This window comes from Cupressus sempervirens, chromosome 9 (genome assembly GCF_028749045.1).
Source record: "Cupressus sempervirens isolate cs-2001-9-10 chromosome 9, ASM2874904v1, whole genome shotgun sequence".
Classification (NCBI taxonomy): Eukaryota; Viridiplantae; Streptophyta; class Pinopsida; order Cupressales; family Cupressaceae; genus Cupressus; species Cupressus sempervirens.
The window spans coordinates 736,757,009-736,775,225 of NC_143126.1; the positions used below are offsets into that span (position 1 = coordinate 736,757,009).

Below are 18,217 nucleotides of genomic sequence, written 5' to 3' on the forward strand. Positions count from 1 at the left end.
GTGGCCCCAACCTCAGGTACACCTGGGCTCACTTTGAATATGCCAAGGAAACTGCCTTATAGCTTGGGTTCACTGTTGGACCTTCACAAAAAGGTCCACAGAGAACCAGGTGTGAAGGACCAATAGCGAAACCAAGTGCACAGACAATACCCTAAAAGTACTCAGAGACATATTGTAACAAACCTCCCACTGAAACTGTATTCTTATACGTATTGGGCCTCGAAGAGCAGTACCTGGTAACAGCATTAGAAACAACCCAGCTAACAAAATTCAATATTTAAGACAAGACAGTCTACATGTAGCATCTCAGCCTTGCAATCAATCTTTACTCCATGACAAGTTAAAAAGAACTATTTGTGAGTACAATATAAAAATAATATGCAAAAATACATAAGTTCTCTTGGATGAATCTTAAATTTTCCATGTAAAGAGAAAAGGAATATGTTTCTCAAAGCCCTCAAAATTTGAAAATAAAGAAATTTAGTACTGACAAATCCAAAAACCTAGGCTGAATTATCTCAACTTCCAGAAGCTGATATTATCACTAGAGTGGGCTAGTAAACATTAACGATGCATTTGTTCCACCAAACCCGAAAGAATTTGTTAAAACAGACTTAATAGACATCTTTCTTGAAGCCTTCAAGGGAGTGAAACCATCATGAAAAATTGGGTCTGGTTCCTCCAAATTCAATGTTAGGGGAGCTATATCCTGCACTCATGATCAATATACAATGTTAAGCCCATTTCTCTAAGCCAGGTCTCAAATTCAGATAATAGATGACAGACCAGAAGTTTCTACGTACATGATGTAAAGCTAAAACAGAGAAAATTGCCTCAACAGCCCCTGCTGCACCCAATAGATGACCTGTTGCACCCTGTTGTTCAACCAAATTAGCCGAATTAAAAGCTCAAGCTGCAGAAATGTATTTGTAGAGTTTAATCATTCAGCAAGCACACAAGTTAAACAATTGGCTACCTTTGTTGATGACAGAGCCAAGTTACCAGATGTTGCATGTTCAGTGAATAAAGTTTTTATTGCTTTTGCTTCCACACAATCACCTGCAGTAAGTGTAAGCAATTGTAGATTCCATACAGAGAACTTATTTGCTCAATTTAAATGAATGTATGTGATTTTTTTAATCAACTGACAGGTTATCCTTTACCTAGAGGTGTTGATGTAGCATGAGCATTTATGTAGTCCACTTGATCTGGAAACAAACCTGCCTACATTGAAAGATGAATAAATTCTGTAAACAGAGTTTAAAAATTAATGAAAATATTTACAAGATAATCCATGAGCTAGGAATGGTCATACAATAAATATTAATATGACCTCAAAAGATGGACTAAGTGTATATACTTACATTTGAAACAGTTGCAATGAAATTCAAAAGCTAGAATACAGATTAAATTTGAGCACCCATAACAGAAATAAAAGAAGCACCTAGATACTGGACACTCTTCTGTAGGAGGCAACATTTTGGGCCTGCAAATAATCGATTTCGTAGCTCCACAAAAAGAAAAAGAAAAAAATCTAAAGAGAAAGGAATATGGATACTAAATTACAAAATTCACAGCCATATCTCCAAAATTTTAATCAATCAAAATAATGAAATCCTCTGAAACTCGTAGGAGGGTGTGATATATGACGAATAGAGAGCAGGCAATTGTCATGATGTCAATCCACGTGCAAGTCATGTTAAGCATGCTTGTCATCATACACGCAAGGGTGGGACCAAATTGCAGACAAATTTGGCCAAAAATTATAAAATAGAAACCCATGAGAAAAATATTCTAAGCTGAGAGGTTTTATACACTCCATTCATTTCCACACACCTAGTTGAGGGGAGATGTGTGTTACAATACACCAATCAACATGTGATCTTTAAAACTAGTTTAGATGATTTTGAATTGGAAAAAAACATACATTATGACATAATTGTAAAATAATTAATAATTCAATAATTAATTACATATTTGATGATGATAATTTCTCAAATAGAAGATGAAATATATTACTTGCAAAATAATTGTAAGAAGCCCCCGAGATAAGAAGATATTCGCCAAATCTCTGTGCAGTTTAGATTGAGTTAAAGGGATGACACATACAACCAAGAAAACTGTAAGAAAAGGAAAACTAGAACTAGGATTACTTGAGCACAGCTTTTCTCTACTGTTCAAATTTTACAATTAACAAGAGCAATCAAACAACCCATCTTCGAGGATTAAGGAGAAAATGAGTGCCAGTTACTTTGCCAGTCTAGGAATAGAACCACCAATGTTTCTTCCATCAATTTGAGAAGGATTCAAAGACCATCCAAGCCCTGTGTCTCAACTCGTGCGAGTGCACTGGAGTTCCATTTCTCATTTGATGAAGCGTGATGCACTGCATTGAGAATCCTTTTGCAGCAGCCCACTGCTGACAGCGATGGATAATCTCTAGTTCCATTTTGGCTCTGTCACTGGTGAATAGTTTTGTGGGCTCTACTAAGTTCAAAAGGCTTCGGTACCTGATGAGAAAGGAATACATTATTTATATGTATGAGGCAGAGTCAGTATTTATGTTGATGCATACAAGATAATATGCATGATAATAAAAACAATTACAACCAATTATAAAATTAAAACTGAAAGCAGTGATCTTGATCAAAGTCACTGCTCTAAATCTACTGCTTCTGGTAGTGCCAAACACAATCTCACATTTTGTGGTAAACCCTAACCATCTTCTATAGACTAGGCTGAATTCTTAAGTATGCAATACTACCAAGATTGACATTATCCCCAGCCAGGCACTAGTTCATGCTCTACAAATAGTGTATAATCGATTCTGGCAGAAGAAGAGGTTATGGGAAGCTTGATTACATGGCCCATCTGATGAGTGTCAGTGAACCAAATGTCATCCAATATACATTTGTGGTTCCATCATAGTCCAGACTTACTTGTGGTCTCGACTCTTAACAACAAAGCCTAAATCTTATTGTATAGTACAGCCACTTATGAACAATACCTCTATTCGCATCCTTAGTAGGGTAGGAAACCATTTGGTTGAAGGAGTTCACTGTTAATGACAAAGCCTAAATCTCATTATATAGTACAGCCACTTATGAATAATAGTAAATACTGTTGTCAGTAAATTCTATATTGTAGCGGACGGGCAGAATTGTATCCGAAAGGGCGTGTGACGGTTGAGTCACCCCTTCGGGAAAGCATATGTATACCGTCCGAAAGGGACTTTGAGACATCAGGAGAATCATCATAATCATATTGTAAGCATTGAAGTGCATATTGTGTATATGAATAAAGTATCTATTATGTGTTATATCTTATTGTACTACATGCGATAAGCATTCCTCTTACCCTGTACGATAAACATTTGGCGCCGTTGTCGAGGATCAAACCCAAGCCACCCGCGTGACAGGCAGGAATACTCACCACTATACTACAACAACAGGGAGCGCGCCTAGGGCTTTGCCCCAGGACCCCGCAGGGGTGCTGCCCCTCAACCCCGTTGGGGGCAATGCCCCTTAGAGCCCCAGTCAGTTCAGTTATCAGTGGTGGGAAGTGTGACCAGTTGATGAGACCTAGAGCTACTGCAAGCATGGAATGTTTGTCTGTCAGAGTTGGAGAGAGCACTAGAGCAAGCCTTTCGAGAGGGGTGCTACGCTTTGAGGCACTCAGAGGTGTTGCACGTGAGGCTGTCTTGGTGGATGCATAGAGAGTTTGGGAGGAGTTCACCATCCAATTGGAGGCAGTAGACCGACACTTGGCTCGGTGTACCCAAAAGTTGGAAGCAAAGAAGGCGGCACGGGTGGCTATCAAGGTCAAATTGGCTAGGGAGACAATATTGTGTTAGCAGAGGCTACAGATGCAACATGTTTTTGGAGACCAGTTTGGTGCAGGCACAGGAGGAATGTGAATGTGATGTGAAGGAAAAAGATCTATCTTGTTATAGTTAGTCACAATTAATGTATTTCATTTTGTTAATCTGTCTCGGTAATATTGTAATTGTCGTCCGGAGACGACTTTACTTTTTTGGGGGGGATGATGTTGTTAGTAAATTCTATATTGTAGCCAACGAGTAGAATTGTATCCGAAAGGGTGCGTGACAGTTGAGTTGCCCCTTTGAGAAAGTATATGTACACCATCCGGAAGGGACTTTGAGACATCAAGAGAATCGTCATAATCATATTGTAAGCATTGAAGTGCATATTGCGTATATGAATAAAGCATCTATTATGTGCTATATCTTACTGTACTACATGCAATAAGTATTCATCTTACCCTGTACAGTAAACAAATACCTCTATTCACATCCTTAGTAGGGTAGCAACCCATTTGGTTCAAGGAGTTCCCTCAATGGGGGCCATAAAATGCCTTGCCGTTAGTTTTAACGACTACATTTTGTGGGACTCAGACATAACTAAGGAAGCTGAAGAATAACCCATAAAAGAACAAGCAACTTTTCTCCTTTAAGAAAATGTTATATTTATAGCATTTAGTTACTATTACAGTTAGCAATTATTCATATTTCTATATGTTATTTGTAACGACAACTCTATTTGCAAATTCTTGTAAGTGTTTTTTCTTCTGCATATAATATTCTGCTCCTTAGTAATTGAGTGTTTCTCACTAGATATTTAATCAGATCCAAATCCAATTAAAGTTTCCTTATAAACCTTATGAATATTGTCTTTGATAAAGTAAAACAGGTTTTAATGGGACCCTGAAACCCATTACAACCAGATTTTGGAGGGAATCTGAAGCCCAACATAGATGAGACGCTGCATAAAGATATTCAACAAAAGAATCGCAGAAAGAGGCCAGCCAAGGGCCAACAGAAGGACAGCAGCAGAAAGATGGAAAAAATTAAACCTCAGCTGCAAAAAGAAGCCCAAGGGGGCTAAAAAGTACAAGTAAGAACAACAAAACCATGAGGGAAAAGGAAGGCTACCCCTTAATCCTAAAGCATGAAAAGAATCTTTGGACATGTCATGATCAGCCACTTGAAGATACATATTCTTGATCCTGCTGAAACCATGTGGGAGAGCAGTCCTCTCCATATCAACCCTGTCATCAAAACTCCATTCCACTCAATACAAAGAAAGCTCACCTCAATAGGGTAGATGGGAAGGAATAAAAACCCCGAACAATCCATCTATTGAGGCCATCCCAAACTCCAAACAAAGGCATAAGGAGACGGCAAGTTCTTCCCACCATCAACTTCACCCACCTAGGACGGACACATCACCAAAGAGATCTTTTGGAGATGAAATGTAATAGTGCTCGGAATCCACCATATGATCAAAGAAAAGAGGCACCGAACTCCAATAAGGGTGAAACCCCCACAAAAGAAACTTTCACTTATAACCAAAAACACCAAGAAGCCAAGGAGGGCCCTTGAAAACTTCCAACATCTACCTGGCACAGAAACAACCGAAATCTCCCAAAAACGATAACACCATAAAAGCTGAGGGACATCTCAGCCTCAGGAACGATATCCCAATTGAGTTGAGAGAGAAGAGCCACCCCTAACCAGGGATCCCCCCTATCAGCAGACCTAGTCCAAGCCCCACCAATGAGGGAAGGGAGACCCAAATAGAACCCAACCAAAAAAGACCCAGAGTTCAAAGAAGCAGCATAAGGGAAGAACTCAGAACTGCCATTCCAAAAAGCGTCACCAAGCTCCCACATTCGGCAAGACCAACAACAAAAAAGGCTCAAACTAGTTATAACAAACCCGAAAGCCAAAGGGGCCAAAATGGGGAGATCCCCCCACTGTCTGAATGACTTAGTAAACACAGTAAGCCCCAACACTGCATACCTCCAACTCCACAGAAGTATCCACCACTTGCCCTAGGCCCGACTAGGCAAACCAAAGGAGAGCAACCGTAAGTCCCTCCATTCAATAGAGACCGCGACATCTAAAGAGACGTTGTCAACACTGGATCCAGCAATGCCCAAAACCCTAGCCACCTGTTGCTCCAAACCACACCCAGCAGTGTCAACCCCAAACACATAAAGCCCAAAGACGACCAATTCCCAATCCCAAATGTAGTGCCAACATAGTCCCCATCTTCATCGTCGCCTTCTTCCTCTACCACCAGATCGGATTTCATTCAACCTCCCCCGCTCCTCTTCCCGCCCGACAGAGTCCCCATTACCTTATGACTATTGTTGGTCTATTTGTATCTCTTTCATTTCAAGAAGACACATTGATCATTAAGCTTTTGAAATCATTCATAAATCTTCTAAAGAATTTACTATGTGATGACTATGAGTGTTATATTAGCAAGGCTGAAGAATCCTACTTAAACAAAATACCTAATTGTGGTATGTAAAAGCAAATATGTCTTTATATTAGATGGGTGAATGATAGTTAGGAAATTTAACAACACATTGCAAGCCATGAGAGGATTAAAGTTGTTGGCAAAAGCAGTTGTCATTCATGTCAAGATTCCAATATCATAGGTTGTAGATATGATGTGTTCGTCATAGGGATAGATTTGCAAAGTCACTCAACAGTTGCAGATATTGTCATGCAAAGTTACATAGTGCCATGAATTTATCTTGTCCATTGTAGAGGATTTATTGTAAATTATGCTTGTAGAAATAATGATGAACTCAGTCAGTAATAATGATGAACTCAGTCAGTTGATTCTGACAATGTGGCCATGCAATAAATTTCTCAAGCATTCTGTCCTGATTACGGTTTCCAAGCTATCCTGTCCCTAACACCCTAATTCTCAGTTCTTTGGGCACGAGCACTTTTTATAATTGCTCATTGACCTGCCACTCCCAGTTGCTGGTTGCTTAAGTCAAAAGTCACGTCTTTATGATCATGTTGTTCACCGACCGCTTTGCCCAATAGTCAACAGCCCAAACAGAAGAACAAAGATCTAATATGTCCTAAGTCGCAGGCTAATATTTCAACTAGGCTTGATCTAGGGTTGGGATTGGATCTCGAAGATCTGACGGTTTCCACTACTTTGGAACATGTTTGAGGGACCCATCTCTTGTAGTTGCAAACGGTGGAATGAATATATGTCAACTCTGCATTAGTGAAGTTGATGATTCTTGAGAGTCCGAAACTCATCTGTAGGACCCTAAAGTTTAAGACAGTTAAAATGTGGAATCAAGACGAGTGACCCTACTATCACAGAATCTATGCCTAGCTCAAGTTCAGAGGATTCTTGGTCGGACCATGTCTTGTAGCCACAAAACTATGTGATGGTGCCACATGTATGTAGCAAGCCCAAACAAGAAGCCTATTTGATTTGTTTGTTATCTCACAATATTAGTGTCAATTTTGCTATGTAGTGATGACATCAATGGCTGACTTCTAAACACGCAAAACAAATAGTTCCTGGTTTGAATTCAAATCTTGTTATGCCAACTGAGAAGCGGTATATTTGAACTTCTACAGGCTGAAACGAGAGAATGGTTGCAACAATTCAAATACATCTAAGCCAAATTTTGGAGTAAATCTAATTGCATATTTCCATATGTATAGAAGGTCATTTCACAAAGTGTATGAAGAAAGTAGAATGATTGCAACAATGCAAACACACCTGAGCCAACATTTGGAGTAAATCTAATTGCATGGATCCATATGTATAGAAGATCATTTCACCACCAGATTGTGTGTAAATTGATAGGTAGTTCTATTTGTACAACTCATGATCTACCTTTTGCAGCAGAGGTGGTGTGTGTGACACGAAAGTGATCAAAGACTAGTGGTTGTCAAAATGACAAAGTAGAATTACAAATGTTCTTTATCATATCTTTGTAACTCTGTTTAAGATAGGGGATATTTGTCATCTGTTGCATAATTAGTTGTGAGGTTGGTGCCTCTTGCTTTGCATGAGGTTGGTGCCTCTCTGATATTGAGTTGTTAGTCAGGTTAGGGAATTGCAATCTCATTTGGGAGTGAGAATAAAAGGTATATTGTTGAGGAGAATTAAGTCTCTTGAGGGATGGTGCCTTCAAATAAAATGCAGCGTTCTTTTTCATTCGTGAGGCTGAATTCGGACAGTGAATCCAGGACAGCTTGCTCACCGTGGTTTTTTCTTCCCAAGGTTTCCATGAAAAATCTGGTGTTGTGTTCTTTCACGTGGTTACATCCATTGCTTGCACTTCTGATGATTACATTAAAGCTCCTACAAGATTAAGAAAGATTGGTTGTCAAATTATAAAAGCTAAGATTTGATTGATGTACTAATTCAGCCCCCCCATCACTATACTGGTGTGTTCCAACAATTGGTATCAGAGCCTTGGTTCCTTGGAGCGGCCTAACAGCTGAAGATAGATCTTGGACTTGAACACGTGGCTTGTCAAGAGTTTTCATCTTCAAATAAGGCATCACTACTTGATGAGACAAATTACACATTCTGGACTATAAGGATGTAAACTTATATATTCTCATTCAGTTTTGATGTTTGGCAATTTATTGTGCATGGATACATTTCTCTTGTTGCACCTCAAACAGTTTAGGCCAACGCATATGAAAACAATGCTAAACCAAAGAATGTCATTCTATGTGGTTTGTAAAATCCTAAATTTATGAAATTGATGTATTGCAAATATACTAAGTATATCTAAGAAAAGCTTCATGGTATCTATTGAGAAGCTGATAAGGTGAAATAGACCAAGTTGATAGAGGCAAGTTTGAAAGTCTAAGATGAAAGAAGAGAATGTTGACTTGGTGGTCAACACCTCCTTGGAGATATGTGACATGGCTTAACGACCTCCCATGGATCGGATTAAATTTGGCATTTGTATCGAGCATTAACAACTCAATCTTTTGGTGCAAAAACAAATAATTCCAACAATTGGTATCAAAGCCTTGGGTTGTGAGTTTAAGTTTTCCTTTAGTGGGTATTCAAAGCCCAATTGGTGTTGAAGGGGAGTTTGTTGACTTGGTGGCCAGCACCTCCTTGGAGATCCATCATATGGCTTAACCACCTCTCATGGGTCAAGTTAGATCTAGCATTGACAGTTTGATCTTTTGGTGCAATGACAAATGATTCCAATAGAGAACATGTTAACCATTTTCTCCATCTGGATGAAGTGGTCAATGCTATTAGAGGATTGGGTGAAGAAAAAATGGAACCTAGGATTGTGAATTGTGAAGGTTCTCAAATCCCTTCCTTGTAGGTATGATCCAAAATTTTCTGCTATTGAAGAGGCTAGAGATATCAATGCTTTTTTTTTTCATTCTATTGTGCATAAATGAAGTAGAGTTTAGATTTTTGATGTTTTTAGTGGTCAAACAAGGGTTGGGGATCAATTTGACCTTTTTGGCAAAAAAAACAACTTGACAAAAAAAACATAAAAACTTTGCAAATTTGCCCCAAGTTCACCAATAGAGGGCACAATACTGCCCAGGTCCGTTTGAATTCACCAGGGTCAGAAGCTGCTCGGACCCACAACAAACCATAATTTGAACCCGAATGTAGACCCCATTTGAACTGAAGCAGGACCCAAAGGGAACCTATGAAGGACCTGCTAAATTAAGCTTTAAATCAATCTGATTTTAATATCTAATATATTAATTTTGGCCCACATGACTCACACTATAATCTTCACTCAATGCTCTTTGTATATCTTCTCAAGAGAGGCAATTTCATTTAGAGACATCTACTAGTTAATGTTTTAGCATCAGTAGAAGTAATTATTTCTCTGATATACTAATGTGTGTTTATGTGTAACTGAAAAACAGATAAAGTTATTACTGCTGATTATTAAATTCAATGCATATATATATGTATGTATGTATGTATGTATGTATACATACATATGTGTGTGTGCTTTGAATAGTATCCATTTGCATTATAATAATCTTCGGCAGATATCTGTATGTTTATCGGCAGCCAAATATATGATATCACATTATCATGTGATTGGGCTCCTTGATATAATGATCACCAGCGGACAAAGTTGTGTTACATCTTATCATAATCATACGTAACAAATCATGCCCCCGAAGAGGCATGACTCTACATGGCCAAAGGCCACGTAGAGCCATGACTCTTCAGGAGTCATGACTCTCCACTTCATATATTAAGAACCTTGTAGATCGCTGATAAAACAATAATCAATACACAGCATTTTTGTATCAGCAGTCTGCACTTTGTTTTATCAATATTCTCCATTGCATATATAAGTTGCAGGTTCATCAGAAGCCATTCCAAAAACAGTAGCAATACAAAAGGGACGTCGACTTTGTTTCTATAGTCCCAGAAATCTGCAATATTCAAAGAACAGGCTACTCACTGTTATACAAGTAAGAATTACATTGCTCCTGTGTTGATTGTTTTATCTATCAGAGATCCAAATAAAACTAGCATGGTATCAGAGCCATTCTGATAAGAAAAACCATTACACAATATATATATAAAATCTCAGTTTTTGGAAAAGGGGCTAAAACTCTAAATTATTAAAATGGAAAATCATGTGAGACTAGAAGATATGCTTGAGGGTGCATCAAATTTCTCTTCATGGATAATTAGAGTAATGATAATATTAAGGGAAATGGAATTAGAAAAATTTATTGAATCAAATATGGCCATGCCTGAAAACGGACCAAAGAAAGTAACATGGAAAAGACATAATAACAAAGCAATGAAGATAATTATAGATTCCGTAAAGGATCATATACTGCCATCAATATCTAATCTGAAAACTGCAGTTGAAATGTTCTCCACAATTAAAGATACATTTGAGATCAATAATACTAGTAGATTATTAGCCTTAAAACAAGATCTACTATACATTAAGATGAAAAATGGAGAATCAATCACCTCATATTTTTTAAGAATTTCTGAACTAAAAGATCAACTAGCAACAATGGACAATCGAGTTGATGACAAAGAATTCAGCATGATAGCACTGAGAGGTCCTCCAAAATTTGATATATTAAAAAATGAATGCACTCAAGAAGAATCTAGACTAGTCTCAAGAGGACTGAGTACAAATCAAGAGGGAGAAATCCAAGCACTTCATGTAAAATCAAATAAGAAGAGAAAATTCAAATTCAACAAGAAGGAGTCCAACAAATCCTTCAAACAATGTGATTGGTCAAAAGTTAGATGTTTTAAATCTAAAAAAATTGGTCACCCCCACAAATTCTCTCCTGAAAAGAAAAGAATTCAAGCAGTACTAGCAGAAATCAAAGAAGAGGGTGAAGAAAGAGAAGGAAGAGAAAACTATGCATTTTACTTAGCTCTTTCAAGTGAATTAAATTCTAATAGTAACACTTGGATCATCGACAGCAGAGCATCTTGTCACATCACCGGTTTTAAAGACAAATTTGAAACTTTCTCCGAACAAGCATCAAAAAAAGTTACCATTGGAGATAACTCTACTCATCCTATTAAAGGAATAGGTTCCTGTTCAATTCAACTAAATTTAGGAACCACTCTACAACTCAAGAATGTCTTATATGTACCAGGGATTAAATGAAACCTAGTTTCTATTTCTGGTCTTGCTGATCAAGGTTTCAGAATCACATTTCTAGAGGACAAAGTTCTAGCCTGGCCCAAGAATTCTAATATTAAGAAAGCTATTTCTATTGGTTTCAGAGATGGAAGTCTTTACAAACTTTGTAATAGCCAAGATACAAAATTAGCTCTAAGTCATGAAACATCAATCTCCACTAAAATTTGGCATAGGAGGTTAAGTCACCTTAACTACCAGACTTTATCGTCCATGGGAAAAATGGTAAAAGGTTTACCTAGCCTAAAAACTGATCATTTAGATGTATGCAAAGGATGTGCCTTAGGTAAAAACACTAAACAATCATTTCCTAAAAGTAATCACAAATCTAAATCCATCTTTGAACTAATCCACACTGATCTTTGTGGTCCTATGTCTGTACCTTCTCTTAATGGATGTTTCTTCTATATAATTTTTATTGATGATTATTCTAGAAGAACCTGGATATATTTCTTGAAACAAAAGGAATCAACTGAAGTTTTAGCTAAATTCAAAGAGTTCAAAGCCTTAGTTGAAAATTAGTCAGGACAAAAAATAAAGACCCTAAGATCTAACAATGGAGGTGAATATATCTCTGATATTTTTAAGAATTTTTGCATTACTGTTGGGATTAAGAGGGAGTTTTTGTACCTTATAATCCTCAACAGAATGGAATTGCGGAACGTAAAAACAGATCAATTGTTGAATCAGCCAGAGCAATGATGCACGATCAAAACCTTCATACTTCCTTCTGGGCCGAAGCATCTTACACTGCAGTCTACATACAAAACAGATGCCCACACTCAGTTTTAGAAAACACCACTCCAGAAGAAGTATTCACTAGCATTAAACCTGATCTAAGTCATTGGAGAATATTTGGATGTCCAATGTATATTCACATACCTAAAGAGAAAAGAACAAAACTAGAACCTTCTGGGAAAAAGGGAATATTTATTGGATATAGTGAAACAACGAAAGGATACAGAATCTTCATTCCAAGACAAAGAACAATTGAGATTAGCAGAGATGTAAAATTTGAAGAAAATACTACCTTTAAAATTTCTACAAACAGTGATGAAGCTATTACTGAGTCTATTCCTGAAGAAGATCAACAAACAGAAATTGAGAGGGAGGATGATTCTGAACCCTCCTCTTCCACTATGCCTATTCATAAAGAATTTGAAAATATCACCAATAAAAAGAGGCCACTCTAGGCAAGGAAAATGATAGAAGAGAATCATATTGAACCTGATGAAGTTATGCGAGAGAGCAAAAGAACTAAAAATCAATCATGTTATGTTGCCTTGTTAACTGAACTTATAAAAACAAAACCTTCTAATGTGAAAGAAGCACTTTCAAATCAGTCTTGGAAAGAAGCAATGATTGAAGAATATAACTCTATATTAAAAAATGATGTATGGGATGTGGTACCAAGACCTAAGAATAAATCAGTTGTTTCTTCCAAATGGCTGTTCAAAATTAAACATGCATCTGATGGTAGCATCAAAAAATACAAAGCCAATTTTGTAGCATAAGGGTTCTCGCAGAAAGAAGGCATCGATTATGAAGAAACCTTTGCTCCAGTTGCTAGATATACTTCTACCAAAACCATCTTGGCTATTGCAGCATCCAAGGGTTGGAAGGTACACCAAATGGATGTCAAAACAGCATTCCTCAACGGCAAGATTGAAGAAGTCTACATTGAGCAACCAAAAGGGTTCAATACTCATGATAGCAAAACTCATGTCTGTAAGTTAAAGAAAACACTTTATGGTCTCAAACAGGCTCCCATAGCTTGGTATGAAAGGATAGACAACTACTTACTAAAATTAGGATATTCCAAAAATGAAGTTGATCCTAACTTATATTTCAAATCAGATGGTGATGATATTATTATACTTGCGTTATATGTTGATGATCTGTTGATAACAAGTGAGGAATATCTCATAAAGAAATGTAAGAAGTCTGGCAACAAGATAACTGCATTATTCTAAATCAGGGAAAATACACCGTGGATATCTTAACTCAATTTGGGATGATGCAATGTAAACCTACAGCTACTCCTATGGAAGTAAATTTACATAAGTACTGATTCTACTTACTACAGGCAGATTATTGGAACTTTAATGTATTTGGTTAATACTCGTCCTGACATATGCTATGCTACTCACACCTTGAGTCAGTTTATGTGTGCACCAAAGAAGATACATCTACATGCAGCAAAATACATTTTGAGATACTTAACAGGTAATTTTGGAATGGGAATCAAATATGAAAAAGTCAACATCGAACTTCATGGATATTCAGATTCTGATTGGACAAGCAATCCCATTGAACATAAAAGTACTTCTGGATATGCTTCAGTTTAGAATCTAGCATGGTTTCTTAGTCCAGCAAAAAACAGACTTCGGTTGCATTAAGTTTCACCGAAGCAGAGTACATCGCATCCTCCTTGGGTGCTAGAGAAGCGGTATGGTTACGGATGTTGTTAGCAGATTTGTTTAAAGGACCTTTGAAGCCCATTGTGATTCATTGTGATAATCAAAGTTGCATCAAGCTTTCAACCAATCCGGTATTCCACAATCGCTCCAAACATATTGAAATTCCTTTTCATTACATTTGAGACATGGTGAATCGAGGAATCATTCAATTAGAGTATATCTATACTAATGAGAAAATAAGCTAATATCTTTACCAAGCCTCTTGCTAAAGTGAAGTTGAAATACTTCAGAGAAAAACTTGGTATAATTAATTTGTAATATTGAATATTAAATCAAATTTTAAATTCATGTGTTTATGCTTCTATTGGTTGTTAGTAGCATCATATGTAATGAAAGGTGACGATCTTTCATATACATATTTATTCAGAAGGTAATTATTTACAAGGTGACGATCTTGTAAGTAATAGGCCTATTATCATGGACATCTCTAGACATTGCTTAAAGCAATTCGAGATCATAGATAACAAATTCATGTTATTATCATGGACATCTCTAGACATTGCCTCGAGCAATTAGAGATCTTAGGTAACATTCTTATTGTGGCTTCTCTAGATATTGTTTCAGACAATTAGAGATTTTAAATATGCATTATTATAAGTGTTCATAATTTTGTAGTATGAAGATCAGATAAAGTGATTAAATTTCTATACTGAAATTCTAATGGTATTTGCTTCTCCCTTGCTAAAGAGGGAGTGTTAATGTTTTAGCATCAGTAGAAGTAATTATTTATCTGATATACTAATGTGTATTTATGTTTAATAGATAACAGATAAAGTTATTACTGCTGATTATTAAATTCAATGCATGTGTGTGTGTGTGTGTGTGTGTGTGTGTGTGTGTTGGCGCGTGTGTGTGTGTGCGTGTGTGCTTTGGATAATATCCATTTGCATTATAATAATCTTCGGCAAATATCTGTATGTTTATCGGCAGCCAAATATATAATATCACATTATTATGTGATCGAGCTCCTTGATATAATGATCACCGGCAAACAAAGTTGTGTTACATCTTATCATAATCATTGTAAGAAATAATGCCCCTGAAGAGGCATGACTCTACGTAGAGCCATGACTCTTTGGGAGTCATGACTCTCCACTTCATATATTAAGAACCTTGTAGATCGCTGATAAAACAATAATCAATACACGGCATTTTTGTATCAGCGGTCTGCACTTTGTTTTATCAATATTCTCCATTGCATATATAACTTGCAGGTTCATCAGAAGCCATCCAAAATCAGTGGCAATACAAAAGGGAAGTCAACTTTGTTTCTACAGTACCAGAAATCTGCAATATTCAAAGAACAGGCTACTCACTGTTATACAAGTAAGAATTATATTGCTCCTGTGTTAATTGTTTTAACTATCAAGATCCAAATAAAACTAACACTCCTTTCACTTTTAATAATTATTCCTCTTCATTTCATATGCTAATCACCTATTCATTAATAAATTCATTTGACTGATATCATAGTTTTCTACACACAAGTATCTTATTAGATTTTCATCTGCCTCTCTCCAACTTCCCTCTACCTTGATATCCCCCTTACTCCTTTTCATAAAAGGATTCATCCATTTAAATGGAGATAACAATTTATAATGTTGTCACCATTTGTTAACAAATGGCCATTGATTCAAACATTAATTTGCTTTGCTTATATAGTATATCCACCTTAAAACACTTCATAATATGAAGTGTTGCCTTCAAGAAAACCTTTAATTCTTAATCTAAGTTACCACATTCACTTGCCCTAGGCCAAAGTCAAAAATCGATTTTGTCTAAAGTCAGGTTTAGTGCGAATACATTGGTAATTCATCTGACAACTGAGAAATTTACATCGAATTTTATCTACAAGACCCTGTACAAATTTTTAACAACTTTGATTGGCTTCCGTTGTGCCACACGAGCCCAAAGAAGCTTTTGATCGAATTCAGAACAAATCTGACTATGTTGACATTTCAATAAAGTGCTAATTTTCTTTTTGCAAATAAAACCCTAAAAGTGTTCACATGACATTTTTAACATTTTTTTGGCTCACATACGACAAACATTTCCTTCTTCCCACACAAATGTTTTCTTCTCAATTCTCAACGCATGAAAAAGTATCTACTGCAAACTCAAAGTGTAGTTCTCATTTTCTGATCACTCTAACCATATGTATGTATAGTATGGACCGCTACTATTTTTCCAATGATTTTTTTAGGTTCAGCCATTTAGGAAATACTCAATTTTCATTTATTAAGTCCAAATACTTGCTAAATGCAAGTTTTTTTTTATGAGTGAGAAAAGTATTTGTTTACGATTATTTAATAGCAATATTAAGTTTATTTGCTGGTACTTATTCTTTTCTACATATACAAAGTTTTGTATATATATTGACTGCAGATTTTTAGGCTAATATTTTACTGCTACGTAAAATTCAACAATTGTAATGTAGTGTCATTATCTATGACGGTAGACACATATTGTCTACGAATTTTGAGTTAGAGTTACATTTTCACACAATTATTTCAAAAAGTGGTTGGAACTTGGAAGTGCTTCTAGCACCAATGCTAGGTGGAGGGGGTTATCTGTGGATTTGTAGTCATTGCAAAGAGAGATTTAGTAGCTCTTATAGTAGACTGAAAGCACATTTCTGCTTTATTTCTCAAAAAAGCAATAAATTTTGAACACGGAAGCCAAGAGTTGATGGGGCATTACCTAAAACCTTTCTTCCAAACCACATTGTGAACAAATATATTCAAAAACAAAAACAAGCAGACAAAGCAGACGGGAGAGAAAAGTCTCATCCTTAGCAAAATGCTAGGAAAAAAAAACATCATCTATGGCTTCAACTTCCACTCTCAATGAACCACCCACAGAGGGTCATCCATTCTTGTGTGCTCCAAAGCAATGGGACCCTTGGAAACATCATTTCAAAATGAAGCTAGACATTGTCAAAGAAGCCATTGCGAGATGCATCTAGAAAAAACAAGCAGACAACTCATCTAGGAAGGCAAATTCTCATCCTTTGCAAAATACTAGGAAGAAAGAAAAAACATCATCTATGGCTTCAACAAACCACCTACAAAGTGCCATCCATTCCTGTGTGCTCCTCAAGAATCAGTTGCAAACAAGAAAGCAATGGGACTCTTGAAAACATCATTTCAAAATGAAGCTAGAGACATCATCGAGGAAGCTATAGCGATATGCATCTATGCAAATGAATTGTCATTTAACATTGTTCACTCACCATATTGAAATAAAATGGTGAAAGCAATTAATGAAGCTTCAAAGGGGTTCAAGGGCCTAAGTTATGAGAAGGTACACAACACTTTATTGGATAGAGAGGTAACTAGTGTAGAGGCTTTCGTGCAACCCATCAAGGATTTGTGGATTGAAATAGGTGTGACCATAGTATGTGATGGATGGAAAAATGCAAGAAATCGTCCTTTAGTTAATGTTATTGTAGTGTCCACAAGAGGTGCAATGTTTCTAAAATATGTGGATTGTAAAGGAGAGGTGAAGGACGGTCCTTTCATTACAAACACTCTCATCCAAGCCATTGAGCAAGTTGGCCATCAAAATGTTGTTCAAGTAATAAATAACAATCCCAAGAATTGTAGGGCTGCCGACTTATTAGTTGAGGAGGGCTTCAAAGTTCAAACACATTTTTTGGACACCTTGTGTTGTGCATTCACTCAACCTAATGCTGCAAAAAATTGGCACTAAGATTGAGTAGATTAAAAAAATGTATGAAGAAGCACAAGAGATTCAAATGTTCATCATGAACCACCATATGATGCAAGCCATATTTAGATAATTCTTGAAATTGGAGCTCTTGGAGGTGAGTTCAATTGTTTAAAATTTAAACATGTTTTAAAAATCTAGTCACTTTAGTTTAATATACTTTCTATGTTAATAAATTTTAATTTTAATCTTGATTTACATTTATTGTCGTTTTGATCTTAAAATAGGTTGTTGAGACCCGCTTTGCCTCCAACACTATTGTTATGAGATGCCTTGTCAAAGCTAAAGAGGCATTGTCTAAAATGGTAATCAGTGCTAACTGGGGCATATGGAAGCAATCTAATAGTGCCAAGGCAGCCGCCATTAAGGCATTGATACTAGATGACTCTTAGTGGGATCATGCTGTGCACCTTATGAAGTTCATTGAGCCTATATTGAGCATGATCTAATACACTGACATGGATAGGCCTTTCTTGGGTGAGAGATATGATGGCATTGACTCCATGATTGAGGAT

General features: G+C 36.7%; 1 protein-coding gene across 1 annotated transcript in view; it reads right to left on the reverse strand.

Moving 5' to 3' along the window:
- Positions 1 to 340: 340 nt before the first annotated feature.
- The window catches only part of LOC149540831 (Beta-ketoacyl synthase), a 104,602-nt gene continuing 86,725 nt past the window's right edge, over positions 341 to 18,217 (reverse strand). Inside the window, exons 11-14 of the mRNA XM_089801907.1 lie at positions 1,164 to 1,224; positions 977 to 1,059; positions 804 to 875; positions 341 to 709 (exon numbers count right to left, since the gene is read on the reverse strand). Of these exons, the coding sequence (XP_089658033.1) occupies positions 545 to 709; positions 804 to 875; positions 977 to 1,059; positions 1,164 to 1,224 (381 nt within the window). The 3' untranslated portion in view covers positions 341 to 544. The remainder of the gene's footprint in view (positions 710 to 803; positions 876 to 976; positions 1,060 to 1,163; positions 1,225 to 18,217) is intronic.